We start from the raw sequence: 25,726 nt of genomic DNA, 5'->3' as shown, positions 1-25,726 counted from the left end.
CCCTCCCAGCAGAAGACAGTGGCCGGGTATTGGACCCTGCCACCAAACACCTCCCAGACATTTTTGGCCCCAATAAAGGTAAGTGGGATGATCCCTGTTTCATTGATGAGGGAGCTGAGGTCTGAGCTAGCTAATTCACTTGCTTGATGTCATACAGATGATAGGCATGTGGAGAGGCTGGAATGTGAGCCCAGACATGCTGAGGCTCCAAAGCCTTTGGGTTCACAGCTCCACGCCCCGTTGAAATGCTTTTCTCTGGACCTCTGCCTGCAGAGAAGTTTTGTGCTGCACCCCTCTCACCTTATGATGGACTAACAGGCCATTCCAGGGTGAAGCCTCCACAGAAGAGCAAAGAAGGGGCTTCTGGCAGGGAGTGAGCCCCTAACCACACTCTGCCCTGAAGTCTTGCCACGGTGCTACCTCTGGCCTTGGCAGAAGTGCCTGTTAAACTGGGTCTCCTAGCTTCCAACCCAAGCTCCTTCAGAGAAGGTGATGCCTCACTTTTAGTTGAACTACATTAGGGAGCTGGCCAGGAAGCAAGTGAAGATAGGCAGCCTCCAGCCCCATGTCCTAGGAGCTGAGGGGTGGAGTGGGTGTGTCTATCTCCACTCTATCTGTCCTACCTGCCTGGCTCTGTGGCACAGGCCATTGGCACATGCCACCTCCTTGTGGTTTCTCTGCTAGAACCCTCACCATACATTTGTATTCCCACTTGGGCCCCAAATCTTCCTTTTGCTGGTTCTCACCAGGGCACCCACCTGGGGTTGGCCTTAGAGTTTGTGGCCTAGTGGGTGTGGGGTTGTCAGCCGGGTCTGGCAGGAGGAAGCCCAGGCCTGCTTGCTCTGACCTCCCTTCAGGATTCCCATTGCACAGTCAGGGCCAAGCCTTTGAAAAGAGAATCCAGTTCTGTGGACTGTTCCAGCTCAGAGGTTGCAACACTGTGGCTCATGGCCTCAGCCTCAGTCACCGGACCCTCGTCCTTGGGACACACGAGGGAGTCCAACAGGCCCCAGGGACTTGGTTCCTGGTTAGAGGGGGAACACGGGAGGGAATGGGTATGCAAAGGGAGGGAGACAGGGTGGCCCTCGATCTGGACAGAGGACAGGAGGGGTAGCGCCCCCTTCAAGTACCGTGGTGTCTCTGGTTCACTGCTGTGCAGTGCGTGAAGGTCAGGCCCTCTGTCTGTGCAAAATTCCAGAGGTAGGGGGAGTGACTTGGGTCTTTGTATGGCCTCCTGAGCCAAGGAGGTGAGTCCCTGCAGAGAAAGGGCCCCAGGAAGATGGCTTCCAGCCAGAGTGCCTTCCTGAAGCTGACCCTTTGGCATGGGGTGTTTGGGACTGGAGAAGAGCTCAGGAGTGGAGTCTTTGTCAGTGTCTTCCCCACACACAGCATAGGAAGCAGGCCAGCTGTCCAGAATGCCTTGCTCGTTATGGGTGGAAGGATGGGGCTTCATCACCTGCTGTGGAGAGTAGACTAGAGTTTTGGCATCAGAGGCTACCTGAGGTGCATAGGAAGGGGGCTGGACCTCAGGGACAGCCTTTGGGGCATAGGATGGTGGGGACAATGTCTGCTGAGGTGGCGCTTTGGTGGGCCGGAGGATGGAGACATCTGACTGCCCTACATAGGTGACCTCAGGCAGGCTGTGCCGCTGTGCAGCTCCAGGTGGCTCCCTGGGCCCAGAGACCACCACTTGGGAGTACTGGATGGGCTGAGCCAGACTGCTGGGGCCACTGAGGTCCAAGACAGGGATTAGCACATGCTCCTGGATGAAGCGTAGTGGCTGGAAGGACAGGACACGCTGGACATTCTGTGGGAAGACAAGAATCCACCTTTTAGGGCATGCTCTTCTCTCTCTCTGTCTCTCTCTCTGTCTCTCTTCCTCTTTCCTTCCTTCCTTCTTTCTTTCTTTTTCCTTCCTTCCTTCTCCCCCACCCCCCATGATCTTGTACATGATGTGTGTGCTCATGGGTGCTTGAGTGTATGTGCATGCACATGTGTGTGGAAGCCAGAGACTGACACCCAGTATCTTTGGCCGTTCTTTATCTTCTATATCAAGGCAGGGTATTGATAATGATCCCAGAACTCACCAATTTGGTTGGTCTAACTAGCCACCTTGATCTGAGAATCCTGTGTCTCTGCCTCTAGGGCACTGGGTTTATGGATGGGCTGCCACACCCTCCTAGCATTTATGTGAGTACAGGGATCCTAACTCTGGTCTCATGTTTGCATGGCAAGTGTTTACCCACTAAGCCAGCTTCATGTTCTGTTTTGTGATATAGATAGGCAAGGCCCTCTATGTGGGTTGTCAAAGCACTGAGGTCCATTCAAGATGTACACAATTCATGCCCACAGAGTTCCCTCCAAATGCACCCCGCCTCTGAGGCAGCTCATGCTAGAGGCCGATGCAGAACAATCTTGAGTTTGAGGCTAGCCTGGGCTACATCATGAGACTGTGTTTTGAAAAACCAAACCAAACAAGTAAATGGATGTTGTACATCTAAGGTCTGGGTTACATCTCTGGTAGAGTAACTTAGGTGATTGACAGCCCAGGAAGTAGATGACCCAGATTTTGGGCTTCCTCAAGGTTGTGGCTTGCATGGCTATGAGGGACTGAGGTGGAAATGGATGCGGATGTGGGGAGGGCCAGAGGAGGTTGAGAGACACTGGGTAGCCAGGATTGTGACACTATGTGAAATGCCCTCTGAGACCCGCAGATGGAGAGAGTTGGCTCCAGAGCCACGCTGCTCAGCCTGAGGCTCTGATGGTGACCTTGCTGCTGGAGCTGAGGCCGGGCCCACAGCCAGGTGGGGCCGCTGATGAGATGTATTGACTCCCTAGGGACTTGGCGCTAAAACTAGATGTCAGTATTTGAAACTAGAGATTTCACATTACCATCTGAAGCCTGTATTCTCATGGGGAAAAATGGCAGTGGGTGGCCTTGCAGGGCAGACCTGGGCTGCCCATTTAGGGGCTTTCTGTTTAGTTTTGTTGTTGTTGTTTTGAGACAGGGTCTCTCTATGCAGCCTGGCTGTTCTGGAACTTGCTATGTAGACAAGGCTGGCTGTAAACTCACAGAGATCCTCTTGCCTCTGTCTCTTGAGGGCTGGGCTTGAAGATGTGGGCCATCGTGACTGGCTGGTTTTGTTTCTTTGAGGCAGGGTTTTATGTACCCTAGGCTAGTTTTGAACTTGGTATGTAGCCAAGGATGAGCTTGAGTCCCTCCTGCCTCCCCTTCCTTGAGTGCTAAGATCAGAGTTCTGGGAGTCAAACCCAGGGTCCTGTGCATGCTGGGAAACCTCTGCCAACCGAGCTGCCTCCCCAGCCCTCGTTACACTTTGTGACAGGCTCTTACTCACTCTGTAGCTAAGGATGAGCTTGAAACCCTGATCCTCCTGCCTCCAACTTCTGAGTGCTGGGAATAGCTACCACTTTGCCTGTGTTTTTGGTTTATTTATTTGTTGTTGTTTTATATTTTTTTCATTGTTGGTGGTGGGAGTAGGTTTGTAAGATAAAGTCTCACTATGCATCTCAGGCTGGCCTGGACCTTGAGATTTTTCTGTATCAGGGCCCTTTGTCCTGGGATTACCCGACGGTACCCATACACTGAGCTTTGACTTTCTATTCAAATAGTGAGGCATTCTGCAGCCCCATAGAGCCCCACTGCTCAGCCCTTGGTATTCCCCAGGACCTGTGTTCCTACTTGACCCTGATGCTTTCAAACTACCTCTGTTCAATCCCACTGTCCTGATCATATGCCTTCTTCACACCGTGGAACCCACCAGACCATCTTTATAAACCCAATCTACTTTGTGGCAGAACTTGGCACTGATCAGGGGCTCCCCTGTCCTCTGGGACTTGGAGGGTCTCCCCAAGATACTTCCCTCTAGCCCCAGGGGGGTGACTCACCAGAGAGTTAGGAGGTGCAGGCGGCTTGGTGATGTATTTGTAGCCTAGATAGCAGAGCAAGCCAACAAAGAAACCCATGGAGAATAGCACAGCACCTGAGAAGGAGTAGGCCCATGTCCGGTCTGCAGAAGAGGGCAAGAGAAGGCTGTGTGAGGCTTGGAAGCCTCCAGGGCCCGTCCTTAGCAAAATCTATGTGACCCTATCAGTCAGGATGAGTTCTTCACCACCTTCAAGGGTAAAATGCATTGCTAGGGATATAGCTCGGGGGTAGTGGGCTTGCCTAGCATTCACAAAGCCCTGTACTCAATAAAGCACCGTATAAGCAGGGTGCAGGTCTGAAATCTCAGCATCTGGGAGGCAGAGACTGGATCAGATGCTCAAGGCAATCAGTCCTCAGGTACTGCATGAGTTTAAGGCTATTCTGGGCTACATGAGACCCTGCCTTAAAAACAAAAGTGAGATGTAATGAAGGTCTCTCTTCAGGTCTCTTTCCTCAGTGTGGCTCCAACTCACATAGCCAGGGGTCCCAGATGGCCACCAATGTCCCAGCCCATGTGGCCAGTTCATTCAGACCCCACATCTAGACACTTTCTAGTCACTCTCTGGGCCAAGCATCTGTATGCTAGCCAATATTTTCCTTTAGCAGGAGGTGAGCCTGGTCAGGACTCAAGCTCTGTCATAGGCACAGGGACTTCCAAGTGTCTGCTATTCAGAGTTTGGTCTAGAAGGTTCTAGAACAGTGGTTCTTAATGGGGGGGGGAATCACAAACAGGGGTTGCCTAAGACTGTCAGAAAAGACCGATATTTACATTACAATTCATAACAGTAGCAAAATTACAGTTATGAAGTAGCAACGGAACTAATCTTATGGTTGGGGGTCACCGCAACATGAGGAACTGTAATAAAGTATGGCAGCATTAGGAAGGTTGAGAACCTCTGGTGTAGAGGGTCCAGACCACTCTGTCACCGTTGCTAGGGACCTTTTTCATCTCTCATGTATCAGAGGAAGAGCTTCCGGAAGGAGAGCAGTGAGCAGGCTGGGTCCTCACCCCCCCCCCCCCCCCCCCCCACCCCCCGCTGGGGTCTGAGGGCCATCTTGCCTCCCTGACAGGGGTCAGAGGGTAGACTGAGGAAGACCTGTCCCCTGTCTCTGGCATTGGCAGAGGACCCTGGGGGGTCACCAAGCCTCTGAAAAGTGAGGGAAGCAGAGTTCTGACTTCTGTCTCTGTGCTGCCCCGTTGTCTCGGGGTAGGCATGGAGGGTTCTTGGTGTGATTTCTCCTGTTGTCAGTCTGAGTGAGTGGCGCTCGTGGAAGGCTGGGGAGGCAGAGGCTGGTGGGAGCTCCGGTGACCAGCTGTTTACATGACCTGGGGTCCTGGCCCCTCGTGGCCTCCTTCTCTTCATGACCCCCTGGGGCCCCAGCTGGCTTCAGTGAGGGAGTCCATTACCAGATGTTGGAGAGATCTCAGAACCCTAACCTCCAGCCTCCTCTAGTCCAGGGCCTTGGGGGATCTGGGCCAGGCCGAAGAAATGGGCTGGTCCCTGTCACTGGCACCCCATACACTGAGAAGAATGACCTGGACATCTCTACAATATGCCCCATGTTAATGGAAAGCCGCCACTCTTTGTTCCAGGAACATGGACATCGCTGGCCTGACGGATTTCCATAGGTCATTTCACCCACGGAGGCAGGGTAAGAGAATAAAGAGGACAACCTGAAGATGAGGAACAGGGACATTAGAGGTCTGTTTTGCTCTTGAGCTGAGCATCCTTCCAGCCATGCAATCCTCTATGGTCCAGCATCTTTGGTAAGAGTTGCCTGTGGTTATTGAGCTTTACCTGCTTGCCCAGGCTCTCCCAGCAAATCACCAGAACACACAGAGGGACAGGGATGTTCTCTTCTTGGCAACAAGAATAAGGCCCAGAGAGGTTCAGTGACTTGCCCAAGGTCACACAGCTCCTTGGATGAGTATGACTCCAGAGCGTATCCTCACAGACAATGTACAATTATGCCTCAGTTTCCTCATTTGTGAAATATACGAGGTGAGACAACTTTGACACCCCTTTCCCCTACCAAGATGCTAGGATGCTATTCTGTAACTCCCAGGCATCCTGAGGAAATAAAGAGGGGATTCTGGGATCTGGGGAGAGAGCAAACCTAGACTAAGGTCAAGGGCAGGATGTTCTCTCTGGAATGGAAATACAGGGTAAGCCTGTGGCAGAAGGGGCTAGATTGTGAGAAGATGGTTAGAGTCAGGCAAAGCTAACTGGGTTCACTGACAAGCTGTGTAGCCTTGGGGAAGTTACTTAACCTCTCTGAGCCAGAGTTCCTCCTGTGTAAAATGAGGATTATGCTACCAACATTTGGGCGGTAGTGTTTTAAAAATTAAGAAACATATGTAATCATAAAGATGAAAGAAGAATGCATAAAGCATCTGGCATGTTGGCCACGGAGTCGTTCGTAACAGCAGGAAGTTTGTAACATATTTCTTTTTTAAGGAGAAAGCATCTTAGGTCCATGGGCAAGAAACACCCAAGAAAAGCAAGCTTCAGCTTCAGCAGCAATGACCTCAAGTGAAAGTATGCCTGTCATCTCAAGAGGCTAGAGGCTAGCCTGGGCTACAGAAGGAGACCCTGTTTTAAAACATAAGAAAAAAGCCAAACCCAAACAAAACCTAGTGTGGTATTGCAAGCCAGCTCACATGGGGTCAAGCCCCCAGGAAGATGGATGAGGAGTGGCCCATCTGCTGTCCAGAAGCAGGGTAGGGTGGGGTGGGGTGCCTGGGGACAGGTGACATATATCCCATGAGGTTGGGGTGAAGGTCAAAGATCACATTATACACGCCCCAGCTTGGCACCTACAAAGTGGTTTCTGTTCCGAGCCTCCTGCTTGCCAGGTTCTATTCTGGTGCCCGGGTCCCTCATGAAGGAAGGGCATGCCCCGTGCTGTCGGCCAGGGCTGGCGGCCCTCCAGCTGCGTCTCCTGTCAGATAATGCTCTGGGATTCAGGCAGAGAAGCTAGTCTCTCGAAGGTTCTGATGGGCTGAGTTTCCAGACAAAGCTGAGGACAGGGACCGTTTCTCAGGCAGTGCCATGCACTGAGGGCCAGTTCTCAAACTACATTCTGAGGGAGACTACACTTGGCAGAAGTCACTTGAACACGACAGTTCTGGTGGACTCCCACCCTCACGGACATCCCCACCCGCTGATGTCACTGTCCTGCTCTAGCTGGAAGCTTCAAGCACCACGCCTCTTCTAACTCGCTTGGGAACATGAGCCTAACCAAGGAGCAGATGCTCCGCAGCTTTTTTAAGTTTACTTTTCTTAGTTTGGGAAGGAACCCCAAACCTTGCCTGTGCTCTGCTACTGAGCCATAGCCCGAGTCCCCAAAATGGGCTAGAGGAAGGGACCATGCCACTATCTCCCCAAGTAGATGACTCAAACTATCTGTACAGTAACAATAACAGAGCTTAGAACAGAGTCACTAGAATTGGGCCTCATTCCATCATTCTTGTGTGACCTTGGGTAAATTATGTAACCCTCTGAACCCGAGTTTCCTCTTCTGTAGAATGAAAGTGATTGAAGTACCTGCTCCTTGCTCCCCAAGACTGTGCGGGAGTCATGGTTCATAGTGACTAGTCCCTGGTCCGCTTAGCAGAAATTCGAGCTATCATTATCACCATTGTGGTTCATTGGCTTTGAAGGTATTGAGGATTATTTGATCCTCTCTGTCCCACCCCTGCACTCCTCCTCCCCTAGTATATGCTCCTTGAGTTGATAACGCATGTTTGCTTTGCCAGAGTTTACACAAAGCTGGCCAGAGGAAAGAAATTCAGGCGTTGGCTGAGGGTGGTGATTAAACATTCACTAAGTGAACCCATCAGCTATGGATAAACAAAGATCAATCTTAATGCGACACCACAAGTCTCCAAGGGTTCTCAGAGCCCTGCGGAGCATCCCCTTGGTTACAGGGAGGAAGGAATGAGGTTAAGCTGGGCACTCAGGAATCCTCCCCCCACGGCCTCAGTTGAACTCACCAGGCAGCGTCTTCACTTGGCACACATAGGGGGCACTCTCCTTGGACCACATTGGAGCCAAAATTGTGATGGACCCGAGGAACTGTGTGTCAGGAGTCAGACCCAGGAACTCATATTCTCTCTGTTTGCCTTCAAGGTGCTGAAATGGACAGAGGACCCAGCGTGATTGCATCACTCACTCACACCCCCCCCCCCACACTCACACAGAGTCACAGACAGGTATGCATGCATGCACGCGGAGTCACACACACAGAGTCACACAGAGTCACAGACAGGCGTGCATGCACGCATGCGCAAACACACACACATTACACAGAGTCACAGACAGGCATGCACGCACACACACACACACACACGCGCACACACACACGCGCACACACACGCGCACACACACACACGCACACGCACACACACGCACACACACGCACACACACATACACGCACACGCGCACACACACATACACACACGCACGCATGCGCACACACACATGCACACACACACACGCACACACACGCACACGCACACACACGCGCACACACACGCACACGCGCGCACACACACACGCGCATGCACACGCACACACACGCGCATGCACACGCACACACACGCACACACGCACACACACACACACGCGCACACACACACGCACACACACACACCCCATACTCGTGTATAAAGCACCCCTCTTCATTCCTCTTTCTGACACTAAGATGACCGGGCAGCTCAGCTGGCGGCCTTTCACTCTCCCCCATCTTCTTTTATCGTATCTCAGAGAACCCCTGACTTGAGTAAGCTGGGGTTCATTTCTGTCTGCTGTCCTGCTGCCATAACCACTTGGGGTTCTCTCACCCCAGGTTTCTCTAGCTCCCCTACCTCAGATTCCCCCAACTAGCCTGCCTGGTGCTGCCCTTGGGGGCTCCTGACACTCTGTGGCTAGGTCACCTGTGTCAGCCCCTCTGTGCCCCGCAGGATGAACTCTTCACCCATCTATCTCTCTCTTAATGATCTCGTCTGGACCTGTGGCCTCTACGGTCACTGATGAAGACTCTGAAGGGTTTCTGATGGACAAAACAAACCCCTTCTGGGTGGCACCAGGCAGGCACCTCCACACTGCATGTTCCCAACCTTACACTGCTTCCTGTCCTCAAATTCTCTTTATAACTTCTAATTTTCCTCATCTTGGAGACCCAAACCTAACTCATCCTCTGTGGCTAACAGCTTCCCTTAAAGGAGCAGGACTCCTTCTCCCCCCCCCCCCCCGAAACAGGGTTTCTCTGTGTAGCTTTTCACCTTTCTTGAAACTCACTCTGTAGCCTAGGTGGGCCTCGAACTCACAGAGATCCTCCTGCCTCTGCCTCCCAAGTGCTGGGATTAAAGGCGTAAACCACCAATGCCCAGCTTGTTCTTTTTTTAACCCTTTCCATTTGGGCCATGCTTTCTCTTTTCTGGACGAATGAGCCAAGGTTTAAGGTCATGTGCTGGTTGATGGGGGAGGGGCCTGGGCTGGTGGGAACGGGGATATCTGCATGAAGTGGGTGGAATATGTGGATATATTTTATAAATTACTCTTTTGTGGAGCTCATACAGCAAATATCCTGTGGTACAAGTCCAGGGCAGACAGCACGGCACCGCAAACCCTTCCCAAGCTTTCCCTACCTCTGTCTTGGCTCAGCCTGTGACCCTCTGACTCCTCACCTTGCGCTCATCTGTTCATATGTCTGATCACTTTTCACTCTGGTTCCAGGGATTCAACAACTATTATTAACACGTCTACGACACTATGACAGCTTGCTATGAGCTGTCCCACATGGGCTCATGTTTTGACTGCTTGGTTCCCAGAGAGGTGCAATATTTTGAGAGGTTCTGGAAACTTCAGGAGGTAGGACCTGGCTTGAGGAAGTAAGTCAAGGGTCAAGGGGTGGGTCCTTGGAGCTATTATGTCTCTGACCCTGCTTTCATGTGTGTATGTGTGTGTGTGTGTGTGTGTGTGTGTGTGTGTGTGTGTGTGTGTGAGTGCAGTGCCTTTGGAAGCTAGGATCCCCTGGAGCTGGAGTTACCAGCAGTTATGAGCTACCTGACTGGGAATTGAACTTGGGACCTCTGCAAGAGCAGGCCACACTCTTAACCACTGAGCCATCTCTCCAGCCCTCCTCCCCTCCCCTCCTGTCTCTTCTCCTCCCCTTCTTTTGCTTTCTATTTACTGTGTATGAAAAGCCTTTTCGGCTATATATTCCTCCACCATGAATTCTGCCCAAGTGCACGGTACCAGCAACCACAGACTGAGTCCTCTGGAACCGTGAGCCCAAGAGCCAATTCTTCTCTTTAAGCGGTCCTGCTGGGCTCTTTGGTCATGGTGATGAAAAGCAATGAATAAAATGATCAAAATGAAAAAACCTGTCTAAAGGTGCTGGGGAGTAAGCCACAGAGGGAAAGCTGGGGTTGAGGAACGACTTTCTTGCCTTTTATCCTGAAGGCAGATTCCAACCTGCACTCTATGGGGTGGCCGAAGCCTAGAGGCTGTGTCATTTTGCCAGGATAACCAGAGGACAGTTTGGGGTGTTCCAATAACTGGAAGGTGGGGGCAAATCAGAGACAGGAGCACTCTGTGGAGGAGGCCCAGGTTCTCTGTGAGAACTCAGCCCTGCCCCTGGATGCCTTCACAAACACATTGCATGTGTGAGGCAGCCTCCAAGCCTAAGTAAAATAAAGACTGAGTGACAGTTTAGCCAAGTTAGTGCAAAAACACCCCAGAAAGTTGAGAACGGAGGCAGTAGAGAGGCAGAGACAGGATAGCTGAATAAGTTCCAGGCTAGCCTGGGCTACAGTGGGAGACTTTGTTATAAACAAACAAACAACAAAATCCACCCCCCCCCCAACAAAAACTAATCTATACCCTTGGAGGTGTTAACACAATCCAGAGTCGCTACAATATGGCATTCATAATACTTAGGATACATTATATAACACACAAGGAAAGCAAAAACTGTGACCCCCAACATGACCAGAATGTTGGGCTTAACATACAATACTTTTGAATCTGTCAAATTGTGTGCAAGGAAGTAAAAGAAAATATGTTCATAATGAATAAATGAGGGTAGGTGAGATGGCTCAGAGATAAAGGTTTGTTGCTAAGCTTGGGGATCTGAGTTCAATCCCGCACGGAGGAAGGAGAGAACTGACCCCTGCACGTCCTCTGACCTTGTCCTCTGACCTTGTGCCATGGCACCTGTGCCCCTTTACACACATACAAAATGCAGCGCATAAAGAAATCTCAAAGCTGGGCGGTGGTGGCACATGCCTTTAATCCCAGCACTTGGGAGGCAGAGGCAGGTGGATCTCTGTGAGTTCGAGGCCAGCCTGGTCTACAGAGTGAGATCCAAGACAGGCACCAAAACTACACAGAGAAATATTGTCTCGGAAAAAAGGAAGAAAGAAGTCTCAGTAGTGTCTGGTAAATAGAAATATTGGTAACCAGAACTGAACAATATCTTATTTTTAAAAAGTGCAGAGTGTCCTTAACAATGGGTTGGGAAGGAGAGAAGACAGAAACCGAAGACAAATTGACAGGATGAATCGCAGTAAGTAGGAGGGGTGGTGGGGCCCCTCTGTGGTGTGCTGAAAACCTCGGGACTCTGTACCTCAAAAGGGTGACTTTAGGTCTGGAAATGTGGCCAGGGTGTTCACCTAGCACTTACAAGGCTCTGAGTTCTAGTCCACATGTTACAAAAATGGTAAGAAGAATGTGTTTTTATGGCATATGAGTTGCCTGTCAGTGAAAAGGGCCTTCGAGGTGGCTCAGTGGGTAAAGGCACTTGTCGCCAGGGCTGATGGCCTGAGTTCAAACCTAAGTGGTAAAAGGAGAGAATCAGCTCCTGCAAGATGTCTTCTGACCTCCACACATGCACCGTGACACACACATGCTCCTACACGTGCACCAATGCACAAAATAAACCTCAAAAGGGAAACTGTCCGGATATTGTCTGCAAAGATGTATTTTAAATATAAAGACACAGACAAGAAATAAATGGTTATAGAAAGGCACCAGGGCTGAACAGATAGCTCAGACATTAAAGGCTACAGTTTACAACCAAAACTCCAAGAGTTAGGTTCCTAGTACCCATGTCAGAGCCCATCTCTCCAGCTTCTCTTTTGGAGCCTGAAGAGATGGCTCAGTGGTTAAGAGCATCCACTAACCTTTCAGGATCCAGGTTCAGTCCTCAACACCTATATAATTGCTTACAACCATCCATAACTCCAGTTCCAGGGGATCTGAGGCCTTCTTCTGATCTCTAGGGGCACTGATTATGCATGTGATACACAGACATATGTGCAGTCAGAACACTCATAAACATTAAATAAATCTTTAAATATATATGTATGTATATGCCATACACACTATAAGGAGACCAGAGTGGCAATATCCATGTCAGACAAAGGACTTCAACAGGAGATAAAAAGGGGGATGTCCGGGGCTGGAGAGACGGCTCAGAGGTTAAGAGCACTGGCTGCTTTTCCAGAGGTCCTGAGTTCAATTCCCAGCACCCACATGATGGCTCACAACCATGAGATCTAATGCCCTCTTCTGGTATGCAGGCAAACATGCAGACAGAGCACTGTATACATAGTAAATAAAATAAATCTTAAAAAAAAAACCCTGTTTAAAAAAAGGGGGATGTCATGGTGATTAGAGGCCAACTTATAGGGAGATGTGAGAATCATGCATGCATATGTTTAATAAGAGTTTCAAAATGCATGACAGAAAAATGCACAGAACTAAGGGGAGATAAATAAACTCAGATGCCTAGCTGAAGCGTTCAGTACTCTTATTAGCTGAAAGAACAATACAGGCGCTCCACCCCCACCCCAACCCCGCCCCCCACCCCGTCAGAAAAGATACAGATGGGAGAGCTCCATTGGGCCCCACTATCTAGTCGGTGTTTGTAGAGCACACTGCCCTGCACCTCCAAACACACTTACTCTCTGCAGAAGCCAAGCAGATGGCAGGCCATAAAACAAACCTTCATGAGTTTAAAACAAACAAACAAAAAGACTAATTCAGATAGAGCAGGCTCACCGACCACAGGTCAAATTAAATTAGAAATCAGGAATCATAAAATCTTTAGTCCAACGCAAATATTTATCAGAAGGAGCTTCTTTGATGACAGGCTAATCTCTAGCTGTTCCCATGACGACTGTGGAAATCCTCCACCACCGGCACCCCTGGCCTCTACAGCACAGTCCTAACAGGCTCCTCAAGCTTGTCTCCCACAGTCCTTGCACACCAGAGGTTCTCCAGCTTCAAGGCGAGGGAGGAGTCCCCATGGGATGGTCACTGCAGTCCAGGACTCAGACAGGCAGCTGCAAACATCTGAGCAGACTGGGAGGGGCCCTTGATGGTCAATCTCATCAGCTTGATTGAATTAAGAGCCACTTAGGGGACAGAGAGGCTGTCCCTGGGGGTGTCTGTGAGAGCGTGTTCAAAGAATTGCTGGGGTTCTGACCCGATGAATGGATCAATCGCTCAATGGATTGGCAATCTGGCGGTTCCACTAGGAAGCAGTGAGAGGTGGGAAGTGGTCTTCTGGGGAAGGAGGCCACTGGATGTGTGTCCTTGAAACCCAAGTCATGCCCTGGCCTCTTCTTGTGTCCTCTTTCTGTGTTTCCTGCTTCTGTGACCTGCAGCACTCAGCTCTGCCACACCCCTCCTGTGTTGCCAGCTGACACCTCTGAGACTCCTATTGTCCCTTAAGTTACTTCTGACAGGGCCCAGGAGCTGCGCTTTGACCAAGTTCCCTGGGAGGTTCTGACGCCACTGGTCCAAGGCGTGTGCCAGAAGACTGCCTCATGCGGCTTCACGCTCCAGCCAGAATAGCCAGCTTCGGGCTTTCCAAAACGTTGTGCATGGTCCTCCTTCTCTTTCTGATGGTGGTGCAACCACAGATGCAGGCCCTCCAGGGTAACGGCAGGCTTTGCTCGCATCTGTGACCCTGTCCAGTGAGTGGCTTAACCTCTCTGAGTCTGTCTTCTCATCTCAAAGATGGAGATGCGAGCTCCCATTCTCGGAGCTGTGATGAAGGTAAGTGACAGGCCTGCATGCCTCAGAAAGTGGCATGGACTCCCCAGAGTGTTCTGCAGCCTCTTCAGTCCTGCCGAGCTGACATGCAGCTTGGCCTGTTCCAATTCTTGTTTTAACCCCTCCCCCATCCACTAGGTCATTCACTCTTTGAGGGATTTTTTTTTTTTTTTTCCAGAACTGCAGAGAAGGAAATAAAGGTTCACCCAACTGAGTCATGGATTAATGGTACACAGGGGAGTGTACGAAGTTGGATCATTTGCATACGGTCTGCCACTTGTGGCATTTTGAACTCTTGTTAGGACCCATCTTTTTTTTTTTTTTTTTTTTTTTTCCAGAGCTAAGGACCAAACCCAGTGCTTTGCGTTTGCTAGGCAGGCACTCTACCACTGAGCTAAATCCCCAACCCCTAGGACCCATCTTAAGTCACTCCCGACACACAGTTTCCCCAAGTACTTCCGGGCTCACTCCAGGATTTTAATTTCCTTTCTCTCTTTTTTTTAGACACAGACTCACACAGGTCAAACCTGCTGCCTGAGAATGGTCCCGAACTCCTGATTCTCCTGCCTCCACCTCTGAGCTGTGATTATAAGCATACACCAGCACACTTTGTTTCTGTGGTTTTGGGAACCAAATCCAGAGCTTTGCACATGCTAGGCAAGGACTCTACTGACACAGGTGTGGCTGCTGCCCCTTGGCTCCAACATTTTCTAAAGAGACTGACCGGGCGGTGGTGGCCCACACCTTCAATCCCAGCACTCGGGAGGCAGAGGCAGGTGTATCTCTGTGAGTTCGAGGCCAGCCTGGTCTACAGAGTGAGTTCCAGGACAGCCAGGGCAACAAAGAGAAACCCTGTTTTGAAAAATAAATAAAATAAATTTAAAAACAAAAAGAGAAAAATAGAAAGAGAGAGAGGGAAACTGGAGATATTAATAGAATTCTATTGTTCTCTGGGATATTGAAGGACATTAGGCAAAATAAAATAAAATAAAATAAAATAAAATAAAATAAAATAAAGCTTTCTGAACGAGGCCCAGTGACACATGCCTATAATAGTAGCGCTGACGCAGAAGGATTGTTATGAATTTGTAGTGAGTTCAAGACCATCTTGGATTACAGAGTGATACTCTGCCACAAACAAACAAACAAACAAACAAACAAATAAACACCAATCAATGTACCAACCAAGCAAAGGAATCTGGTCCAATAGATATGAAGAGTTTACATGTTACAAAATTAAATCTGAGAAGTTTGCACGGTATAAAATTAAATATGAACAGTTTTCATGGAACAAAACTGAAGCCTTGGCTCTGGAGGACTTGCCTTGAGCATGCTACGGAATATGTGAGCCTACAGAGGTCGGTCGTGGCTCATGACCCCACTAGGATTCTAGGAACCCCACAAGGACATTTTTGGGGAAGTGCTGTTTTATATAATGTGTCACTTTTGCTGAAAGCAGACCAATATTCTTGGGAGGGAAGGGGGTTCAGGAAGGTCTGGGATATGACCTGTATTTACCATTTGGTAGGTGTGGTTGACACGGAGTTCTAAGCGGTAGAACAGGTCCTGGAAAATCTCCTCCAGGGTTAGTTGGTGGCCATCTTCCGAGAGGATGGGTGTGAGTGTGGGGTGGATCAGCACCTGGATGGACCGCACTTTGGGGATACAGGTCACATCCGGTGGTTTGAGGGTAGCTAGAAAGAGGGAGAGAGAAAAGCTCAGAATGATTTGTGGAGCAGCGATGAACTCAGCATGTGACAAGAAGCATTTGGGTGGCTGTTGTTCAAGAACGAGGCTGCCTGGGGGTGACAGAGGGTGATGGGGAGGTACCCAGACAGGAAGGGAACCAGCCCTGGTGGTGATGCCTTTAGTTCCGCCTCGATGCATCCTAGCCCTGGCATTCCCAATATGTGCCTGGAACTCCCTTCCCCTTAGTCTGCTGCAATGAGAACTTAGGGGGTATCAATGGCTGTTGGGTCCAGACAGAGTCCAAATAATACCCGGCCCAATGCTATCGCTCCTGCTCCCAAGACTCTGCTCTCTCAGGATGGAATTTTCCAAATGACCTTCTCTGTTTTACAATACCTTAAAAAAGTGTGTGTGTGTGTGTGTGTGTGTGTGTGTGTGTACATGTGGAGGGGATATTGGGTCTAGTCTATGTATATGGGTGGTGCACCTACATGCCTGTCTATGCACTACATGTGTACCTGGTGTCCAAGGAGACTGAGGAGAGTGTCAGGTCCCCTGGAACTGAGTTCGGATGGTTGTGAACTGCCATGTTGTTGCTGGGAATTGAACCTCTGCGAGAGCAGCCAGTGCTCTTAATTGCTGAGGTAGTTTGTCAGAGTGTTGGGTGTCTTGTGTTAGGCCTCTCACTGAATTGGAAGTCATCATTAGGCCACTGAGCTCCTAGGACCCACCTGTCTGCACCACAGTGATGGGGTTACAGGCCAGTACAACCATAGCTGACAATTTTTATATTTGCTTTTTACACGGGTGCTGGGGATTCAAACTCAAGTCCTCACAGCTATATATCAAGAGCTGACTGAGCCATGTGCTGGGGATTCAAACTCAAGTCCTCACAGCTATATATCAAGAGCTGACTGAGCCATGTCTCCAGCCCCTGCATATCTTTTTTAATAATATGATGATTGCTCTGGTGCTTTTATCCATGATAATGTCAGCACACAAAAATCTGTCATCCAATTTCAGGAGTTCATGCATCCCACTTGCCCTGAATCTGATCTGCCCAAGTCTAACAAGGATTTGTGTTCTTCAAGGTTTAGACCATTATAGCCAAAGAATGTTTACTCCAGTGAAATTGAGAAGCAGAGCTAGAGCTGGCAAGACGGCTCAGTGGGTAAGGGTGCTTGGCACCAAGTTTGATGGTTTGAGTTCAATCCCTGGAAACCACATGATGGAACAAAAGAACAAACTCCCAAAAGTTGTCTTCTGACCTCAACACACACAGACTCACAGACACAGACACAGACACAGAGACACACACACACACACACAGACACACACACAGATACACACATAGACACACACACACAGACACACAGACACAAAAACACACACAGACACAGACACATGCACACAGACACACACATACAGACACACACAGACACATACACACACAGACACACACACACACACACACGCAGACACACACAGACACACACAGACACACACATACACACACATACACACAGACACACACATACACAGACACACACACACACATACAGACACAGACACACACACATACACAGACACACACACACTGACACAGACAGATACGGACACACAGACAGATAGACAAACAAAACTAAATAACAAATGTAAAAAAGAAATCTTAAAAAAAGAAGGAAAATGGAGAGAAATGTCTTCAGAAAGGAAAAGGAATTAGGATTCCACTAGAACGTGTTGTTTCATACCTATGGGAAATCAGGTTGAGGAAAATGGTCCCTAGAAGGGGCAAAGTTCATGACTCTGTTATATAGAAAAAGGAGGTTCCAAAACAAGAATGTGACGCTAGATCAGAGGCCGAGGTGGAACCCCCATCAGATTGGCTCGTGTGCCTGTCTGTGGGAAACTTTCTTGATCGCAATTGCTGTAGGAGGGTCCAGCCCACTGTGGGTGGTGCCATCCCTAGGCAGGCAGGTCTGGGCTGTATGAGAAAATTAGCTGCATGTGAGCATGTCAGAAGGCAGCTTTCCTCCACGGTTTGTGCGGTGAGCCTGCCTTGTGTCCCTCAGTGATGACCTGTGATCTGGATGTGCAAGCCTTAGATAAGCCTGTGTCTCCCTTCCGGTCAGTATTTACGACAGCAATAGAAAGCAAACCAAGACATTGCTATTTTGAGGCTAGCCTGGGCTACAAAGTGATGTCCAAGCTAGGTAGGGCTACAGACTAAGAGTCTGTCTCAAAACACAGCGAACTGTGACTTTGTAAGCCAGTCAACATCACCACATGCTTAGTGTGTATAGGGTTTGGCACCTGGCATTCATTCACTCATTCGTTCATTCTTCCATTCCGTGGTCATATATGGAGTCTCTTCTATGTATTAGCAGGCACTCTGCTCATGGCATGGGACACAGTGGGTCCCATAGGCTGTCCTGGAGCTCCTGTCTTTGTGGGGGAGGTTGAGAATACACATATATAAGCAAATGCAGTCTTTGCCAGTTGTGGCCTGAGCTGTGAGGACCACATGAACAGTGCACAGGGGCTCTCAGTGTCTGTGGGGATTGCTTCTGGATTGCCTCACCAATGCACAAATCTGTAGTTCTTAGTTCATTGTGTAGAGTGGCCTAGTACTGTGCTCAGCCTAACACGGTCTCTGTATACCATTAACAGACAATGCCTAATACTACGTTAGTGCTACGTAAACAGTTGTGTATCACCCAGAGAGCAAAGGGAAGAAGAACGTGGACAGACTCTCTGTGCAGATGCAATATTTTCATTTGGAGCAGTGTAGGTGCTGAGGCAGGGAGGGACCAGCAGAGAATGAGACCTGCTGAAAACAGTGTTTTTACCTGTGTACTGGGCTAGGCAGGGCTGGCAGGGTCAAGGGAGGAATCGGATCTTATCTAAGACTCAGCAGCAAAGGAAGAGATGGTGGGCTTTACATCCCGAGAGGATGGGCAAGGGGTACCAAGAGAGTGGGGAAATGAATTAGGAGCCCCAGCTGTGGTGGTGGGGCCTCCTCTAACCTAGGAAGTTCTGAATAGAGGTAGAGAAAAGGAACAACCCCCTGGGATGTACCCTGGCCTGGAAATACCTTCTCTGAAAACCATATCCCTGAGTGCAGAGATCTGCTGGGTCCCCACCACTCCAGAAGGTCTGAGAACTCTCCCTTCGCTACCCTCCCTCCAGATGTGTGGCCAGCCTCTCCCCTCACCCTAGATGTACAGGCCAGCCTCTTCCCTCCCCCCAGATGTGTAGGCCAGCTTCTTCCCTTCCCCCAGATGTGTGGCCAGCCTCTCCCCTTCCTGAAGTTAGCAGGCACCCCCGCCTCACTCACTGTGTTGCAGTGAGTTGAAACGGTCAGTTCTCTTGGAGACTTCTTGCCCTCCTGAGCTGACAGCCGTGACATTGGCATAGTAAAATTCGGTGAAGTTGCCTGTCTCCATAGTCAGGTTGCAGGACTTCCTCGTGGTCCGCTGACAGCCTGCCTTGGCCAGCCACTTTGTCTCTCCGTACCTGTAGGTGAAGGCAGGGAATGAGGAGCCACACTGGGCCTGTGGCTTATTAATGGTGATAAGGACATCTGGTATTTACTGAGCATCAAAGCCGTCTGTGCGGGCGGTTGCTGAAGTCAGCCCTCACAATGGTCCTCACGGGTGTGTTTGTGTTGTTCTCAAGGGAGGAAGCTGCACTTTGAGGAGAGAGCTTTGACCAAGGGCTTGAAGTGGGCATCTGATGACGAGATGGAACCCTGCCAGCCTGAGTTAATCTGTGTTCCTTACCACCTAGCCTTTCACAAGCCCTATGAGCCCTAATTGACAGGTGAGGAGACAGAGGCTCAGAGATGGAGAGTGACTTGCCACATGTTAAAGTGGCAGGACCAAGAAGGGACCTGGGCTTTGTGGAGGCGCTAGAGCCAGATCCAGGTAGGAGGCATGGGTGCAGCTTCCGTGGACCCATATGCCCCCATGACAGTCAGTTGTTAGAACTTTATCACACAGAGGGCATGCGTGTTAGTGAGGCCATCTTATTCCACTTGAGATCGTGATGAGCATACTGTCATTACCCACCCTTGACAGATGGGGAAACTGAGGCTTCCCTGACTGTCCAAGGCTACATGGTTAGAGCTGGCTCTCACACTCAGTCTGACTCCACTGCCTGTTCTATTGCTGGTTATGGTGGCGCATGCTGGTAGGATATGCTGAAGGAAGCAGAGGCAGGTGGATCTCTGTGAGTTTGAGGCCAGTCTGGGCTACCAAGTGAGTTCCAGGAAAAAGGTGCAAAGCTACACAGGGAAACCCTGGCTCTGCTTCCCGAGTTATTAACTCTAATTGTGTCTTCCCTTTGTGAGGGATAGAGAAAGGAGCAGAGCTTTGTCTGTGTGGGGACATTTGGAGTTGGGGAGGATGAGATACCTGCCTCTTATACACCACGCTGTAGACCGTGTCTGGGGTGCTAGCTGGTCCACTGTCCCACATCAAGATGTTTTCAAAGTTGCTGGACTGGAATTTCACGTATCGAAGGAGACTAGACGCGTCGTCAGCAGTGTGAGCTGCGAGAAGAGGGAGCAGGGTGAGTCAGTGAGTTGGCACACTGAGGATCCCTCCCCTCAAGGAGAGGGGCACCCCATTCTCCAGCGCTGCTCCCTGCTCTCATCCTGGTTAGTGAGCCATGGTTTACACGCCAAGACATCCATCATTAAAGTGTTCAGGTCAATGTCTTCTGAGATCATCTCCACCCTGTGCAGCAGTCACTACTACCCAATTCTAGAATATTTTCTATAATCTATCTATCTATCTATCTATCTATCTATCTATCTATCTATCAACTATCTACCTATCTATAATCTATCTATTTATCTATAATCTATTATCTATCTATCATCTATATATCTATCAACTATCTACCTATCTATCTATAATCTATCTATCTATCAACTATCTATCATCTATCTATCTATCAACTATCTATCATCTATCTATCTACCTATCTATCATCTATCTACCTATCTATCTATATATAATCTATCTATCTATCTATCTATCTATCTATCTATCTATCTATAATCTATCTATCTATCTATCTACCTACCTACCTACCTACCTATCTATCTATCTATCTACCTACCTACCTACCTACCTATTCATTTATCTTCTGCATTGCTGAGGATGGAATCCAGGATCTGAGATGTTGATTGGCGAGCACTCTGCTGCTGAGCCTTGGCCTTTATTCTTAACTTTTGAGGGAATTACCAAGGGGTTTCCTAAAGCATTAAATTCTCCCCTTGCTCCCAGCAGGAACCAAGCTGTCAGACTTCTTTACACCTTGTGAATACTTACTGTCTCATTCACTTTTCAACACTGAAGTTGGCATCCTTAATCTTATTTTAGAGAGCTCTGGGAAAAAGCCCCAAGACAGCAGCACGTGTCTGAAGTCAATCCTTTCACACAGTGGTGAATAACGTACTGTGAATTCTTCCCATGTCAGTCCCCACCTACTAGCCATGTTGAATGGCAAAGGAGCCTTCTACACTGAGACCTTTCACGCAGGATGCTGACAAATGGACAGGGTCACCATGGGGAAGGACGTGCCAGCTGCTAGCCACCGGGCCCCGCCTCTCCCCTCACTGAACGCCCACCCTATGAGATGGTGACTACCATGTTTCCATTTCATGAATGAGCTAGTCATATCGACCAGTGCCACAGTTAGCATTTGACAGGGTCCCAGGGCTCCATGGACTGCTCAGCTGAGCAGTGGAGCGAGGAGGGTGACCAGCTCTCCATAGGACTCTGGCTGTCCCGAGTGTAAGGGAGGGGCTGGAAAGCAGGAGTGTGGGGGAAGGAGTGTCATCCTCCACCTCTGCTAAGTGGGGGTGTTAGTGATCTGAGTCCTGGGGAGGGGGCACCAGTTCAAGGAGGATGGAAGGAGAGAGAAGGACAAAAGACTGGCTAGGGAATTTGCTACACAGGCTGGGGGTGTAGGCTCTGAGACAGAGCAGAGCTTCAACCCCTAGTCCCCCAAACCCCAACCCCAAACCAAGACAGAACCTGTCTGTCAGCCATCGTTTCCAGCTCAGGCCTTTTGTTCAGCTTTAGACAAGGAAAGGGCCAGACAGGCCTGGGTTCCAGGGTGACCAGGGAGGGCCTCTGAAGCACCAGCCCCCACCCGTGGTGAGGAAGAAGGGGCAGATAATGGCGGCTGAGCTGCTCCAGCTCTGAACATACTTAGAACAGCCTGGTTGGCGAGGGTGAGTAAAGGAACAGGTGCAGAGCTTTGAGTGAAGGCCTTGAGTACATATGTCTTTGATGTGTACGTGCCTGCCTCCCTCACACCTGACTACAGCCACGAGCAGATGATGGGCTTGAGGGGAGGGTGGCCATTCCTACAGTTCAAGTCTACATGGCTCTCTCAAGAGGGGCCTGTGCGCTGCAGGGGTGAGGGTGGGCAGACGATCAGAAGAGCCTGTCCCTATTTCTGCAGGTCCCCTGGTTACACCTCCCCGAATCTGGGGCAGGCTGGGGCAGCAGCTGTGACAACCTTTGTTTTCCAGGCTTTCCCACAGCTCACACAGTGGGACCTTGGGGACAGGGTTGCAGAGTTCCCACTGCCACCCGGTGTGGTGGCTGTGCTGCTGAGCCTGAGATGTGTCTATCATTCTGCTCGGATCCCGGGCTGGGCAGATTTGGGGCCCGTTCTAGAATTCTCTATGGGGCTGGGTCTTAGGCTGGGGACAAGAGACCGGCAGAGGTAATACAGACTTCAGTAGAGGCTTCTAGGTGGACACGGGGGTGAGACCCACGCAGGAGAGAGTGGATTTGAGAGAAGGCTGGGGTCTCTCTGGGGTGAGTTTAATGTCCCCTCCGGGTGGATTAGACTCTGCTGCAGGGCAGGCTGCTACTAGGGACAGTCTTGGGGAGGATGTCTGGCTGGAAGAGGCTGGAAGCATCCCTAATTGAAGGGAATTAGGGTGGGGAGGACCCGAGTGGGCTTTCTTACGTGGGCAGAGCCCCTCCTAACTTAGGGGGTCAATGAGGCCTCTCTTTCCTCTTTCCCTCTTGAAATCCATCTGCTCTCCCCTTCCCGCCTGCGTCATCCCTACACTTCCTGGTTGAAAGTCTACATTGTGAAACCCGGGAACGGAGATGTATGCTGAGGAGTCTGGCTGTCCGGCCACTTTATAAAAGACAGGTTTCACATTTGTGTGGAAAAACCATGTATCAGCTGGTGTGGGAGCTAAGGAAAAACAAAACAAAACAAAAATGCATAGCCAACATCCACAGTGACCTGGAGCCAGCCTGAAAGCTGGGGTGGGAGCCTGTGTCTGAGGCTAATGTTAGAATCCTGTCACCCCAGGGCTCCTTTCTGTGTCCCCACCCCCTCTTAAAGTGTCAGGAGAGTCACAGCTCCACACCACAACTTGTGGGACATAAGAGAACACACTTTGGGGAATTGCGGAGGTGGTGGTGGGGGATCGTGGTTTCTAATCTCCACAGCCTGTCACAGGCTGGATTGTGAGGAAGTCCTGCTGATGCTAAGGGCCCCTCTGTATGTCTGGAGAGAGGAGCCGGAGCCCGTTTGTTTTTTTAGGGACAGAATTCTGCATTAAACAAGGAGGAGGTCCATGAGACGGCTGGACCACTTCCTTCCATCAGGCCTGAGCTCTGGCTTCTGAGAACCATTTCAGGAGAACAGGCCATGCCCACAGCTCATGTGAAGTTCTCATAGGTATGAACCCCCAAATTCACTTTATTGGACTTCACAGTGGTAGTCTCCTTTCTAGGGGCACCCGGGCATGTTAGTGCAGCCCATCTGGCCACTCTTGAAGGAAAGTGCTTTTACTGATCCAGCCAGAGTGGCCTGAGGAGACAAGGACAGAGGCAATGGATGGCCTGACTCCAGCTTTGTCTAGCCTGTCACCTTCTCTTTAGTCAGAAGCTGAACATGAAGTAGGTCCCCACCCCCAGGCTAAGACGCTACCTACTGTTCAGCACCCCCAGTTCAGACAGCTGGCCAATGCCTGCATACTGGAAGGTCAATTGAGTCCCTTCAAGAAGCTAGGTCTAGGGGTACTCTGGCATCCCCTCCAGCTACCTGGAGTAGGCCATCTCTGTCTCCAGAAAAAACCCGGCCCCCAGTCCAGTGCCAGCAAGGAAGAAAATGAAACTGGATGTTAGGAGGTTCTTGGGGCACGAGGAGGCAAATGTGCTCCTTGGCTGTTGGGGCAGGGGGATTTGAGGACAGGTTAGGAAGCACTCACCGGTTAGGGTTCCCACAGCTAAGATGGTCAATAGTATCTTCATTGGGTCCCGCCAGGGCCCCTTTGGACCTCGGCTCTGGACCCTGCAAGGAGGCTGGGCTGTGTGTGTGAAGTCCTGCCGCTTTGGCAGCTGGCTCCGCCTGGCATAGGGCGGGGAGAGGAGAGCAGACTAAGATCCAGGCCCGTGGGGGCAGGGGTACAAAGGTGCCTAGTCTGGTGCTGAGGAATTCCAGAGCCTGGGTGAGATCCAAGGGAGGTTCCCTTCTTGAGTGCAGATGAGGCACCTCAGCAGAAGGGCTTGTTTATCTGGTCTGGTGACTGATTCATCCTGAGGCCCCTGGTGGTGTATCAGCACACTGAGAGGGAACCGCAAAGCCCAAATACAGTCTTATCAGGTAGCAATCAGCACATATCAAAGCCTGCCCTAAGAATTCATTACAAGAAGTAAAGGATGGGGCAAGTGAGGGGGGAATCAGAACGTTCCTTCAGCAATGACTCCTTGGCTTGATTCTGGCTGAAGGAATGTCTGGGGCTTAAGGCACCTATCCCATCCCCCTAGGCTGAACAGTGCACTTGGAACAGCCTCCTCCTGGCAAGGCTGCTGAGGTGGGAAGCCCAGGCAATCTTAAACTTGAATCTTGGATGAAGAAACTATAAAAAGTGGGGGAAATTGGAGTGGGGAGGACTCTTTCAAGAACGCATGAAGGCCTGTGTTCAGACCCAGACCCTCAGTGGAGCTGGATGGACTTGTGGTTCCAATATCTGTGATCCCCAAACTCCTATAGGCAGGTGGGCGAGAGGCAGGAGGATCTGCGGACACTGGTGGTCTAGCTGGCCTGTGGATGCCACAGAGAGCAACAGAGATGCTGTCTCAAAGAATGTGGAAGCAGGTGCTGATGCTGAGGCTGTCCTCCAAGCTCCACACATATGTGCCTGCTCCTACTCACACAAACATGCACACGCACACACGCACAGAGAAAAAGGTAATAATAACCAAGGGAGTTCTTTCTGCTGCGTTATAGAGGCCAGAATCAGCAATACCATAGGACTTTAGATTGTGGTAGTGAAGATTGAAATTCCTCCCCCAGATCTTATTCCACGTCAAAGAGCACTCCTGGATAGCAGTGTCCATGGAGATGAAGTTGGACTTCATGGTATTGAAGGTGTGAGTGTTTAAGAAATGTTTTTCTTCTTCTTGCTGGGCCCCAGAGATGATGGGAGGAGTCTATTTGGGCTAGGTATAGGGTGCACATGATAAAGGACCTGTAGCCCTGTAGCACATTTGCCTGGCCCCATTGTCAGCTGCAGACCAAGGGGATCAAACTCATCTACCTCACATGAGAACATAGTAAGTTATATTGAGCTGTGCCCTCAGCCCTGGGATTGGCATTTTAGATGGAATGGGCTCTGATATATGGATTTCTCTCTCTCTCTCTCTCTCTCTCTCTCTCTCTCTCTGTCTCTCTCTCTCTCCCTCCCTCCCTCCCTCCCTTTTTCCCTTTCTTCCTGCCTTTTTCCCCCCAAGACAGGGTTTCTCTGTGTAGCTTTGGAGCCTGTTCTGGAACTTTGTAGACCAGGCTGGCCTTGAGTTCATAGAGATCCACCTGCCTCTGTCTCCTGAGTGCTGGAATTAAAGGCATATGCCACGCCCCCAGCTAATTTTCTTTTCTGTGTTAGAATTTAATATTGAAGCTCTGCTAAAGTTAACTAACCCGAGAACCAGATATACCCTATCTGTAATTTGTAGAAATTACTTGCCTCAA

The 25,726-nt window shown here is 50.1% G+C and overlaps 1 protein-coding gene across 1 annotated transcript; it reads right to left on the bottom strand.

Moving 5' to 3' along the window:
• Positions 1 to 853: 853 nt before the first annotated feature.
• On the bottom strand, positions 854 to 24,006 carry Il22ra1 (interleukin 22 receptor subunit alpha 1). The gene is made up of 7 exons (XM_036177415.1): positions 23,964 to 24,006; positions 20,126 to 20,258; positions 19,044 to 19,222; positions 15,536 to 15,711; positions 7,944 to 8,082; positions 3,907 to 4,028; positions 854 to 1,807 (listed from the first exon to the last, which is right to left on the bottom strand). The coding sequence occupies exons 1-7, from the start codon at positions 24,004 to 24,006 to the stop codon at positions 854 to 856; spliced, it is 1,746 nt and encodes a 581-aa protein (XP_036033308.1).
• Between the last annotated feature and the right edge of the window lie 1,720 nt (positions 24,007 to 25,726).

The sequence above is a fragment of the Onychomys torridus genome, chromosome 2 (assembly GCF_903995425.1).
Source record: "Onychomys torridus chromosome 2, mOncTor1.1, whole genome shotgun sequence".
NCBI lineage: Eukaryota > Metazoa > Chordata > Mammalia > Rodentia > Cricetidae > Onychomys > Onychomys torridus.
This window is presented reverse-complemented; position numbering and strand designations above follow the sequence as displayed.

Excerpts from the sequence above, each read along its gene's own strand:
- Il22ra1 (XM_036177415.1), bottom strand. The coding sequence starts at position 24,006 with ATGAAGATACTATTGACCATCTTAGCTGTGGGAACCCTAACCG. Across the intron at positions 20,259-23,963 it reads AGCTGTGGGAACCCTAACCG|CTCACACTGCTGACGACGCG; the intron begins GTGAGTGCTTCC and ends CTCTTCTCGCAG. Across the intron at positions 4,029-7,943 it reads CCAAGTGAAGACGCTGCCTG|ACCGGACATGGGCCTACTCC; the intron begins GTGAGTTCAACT and ends CCTCTTCTGCAG.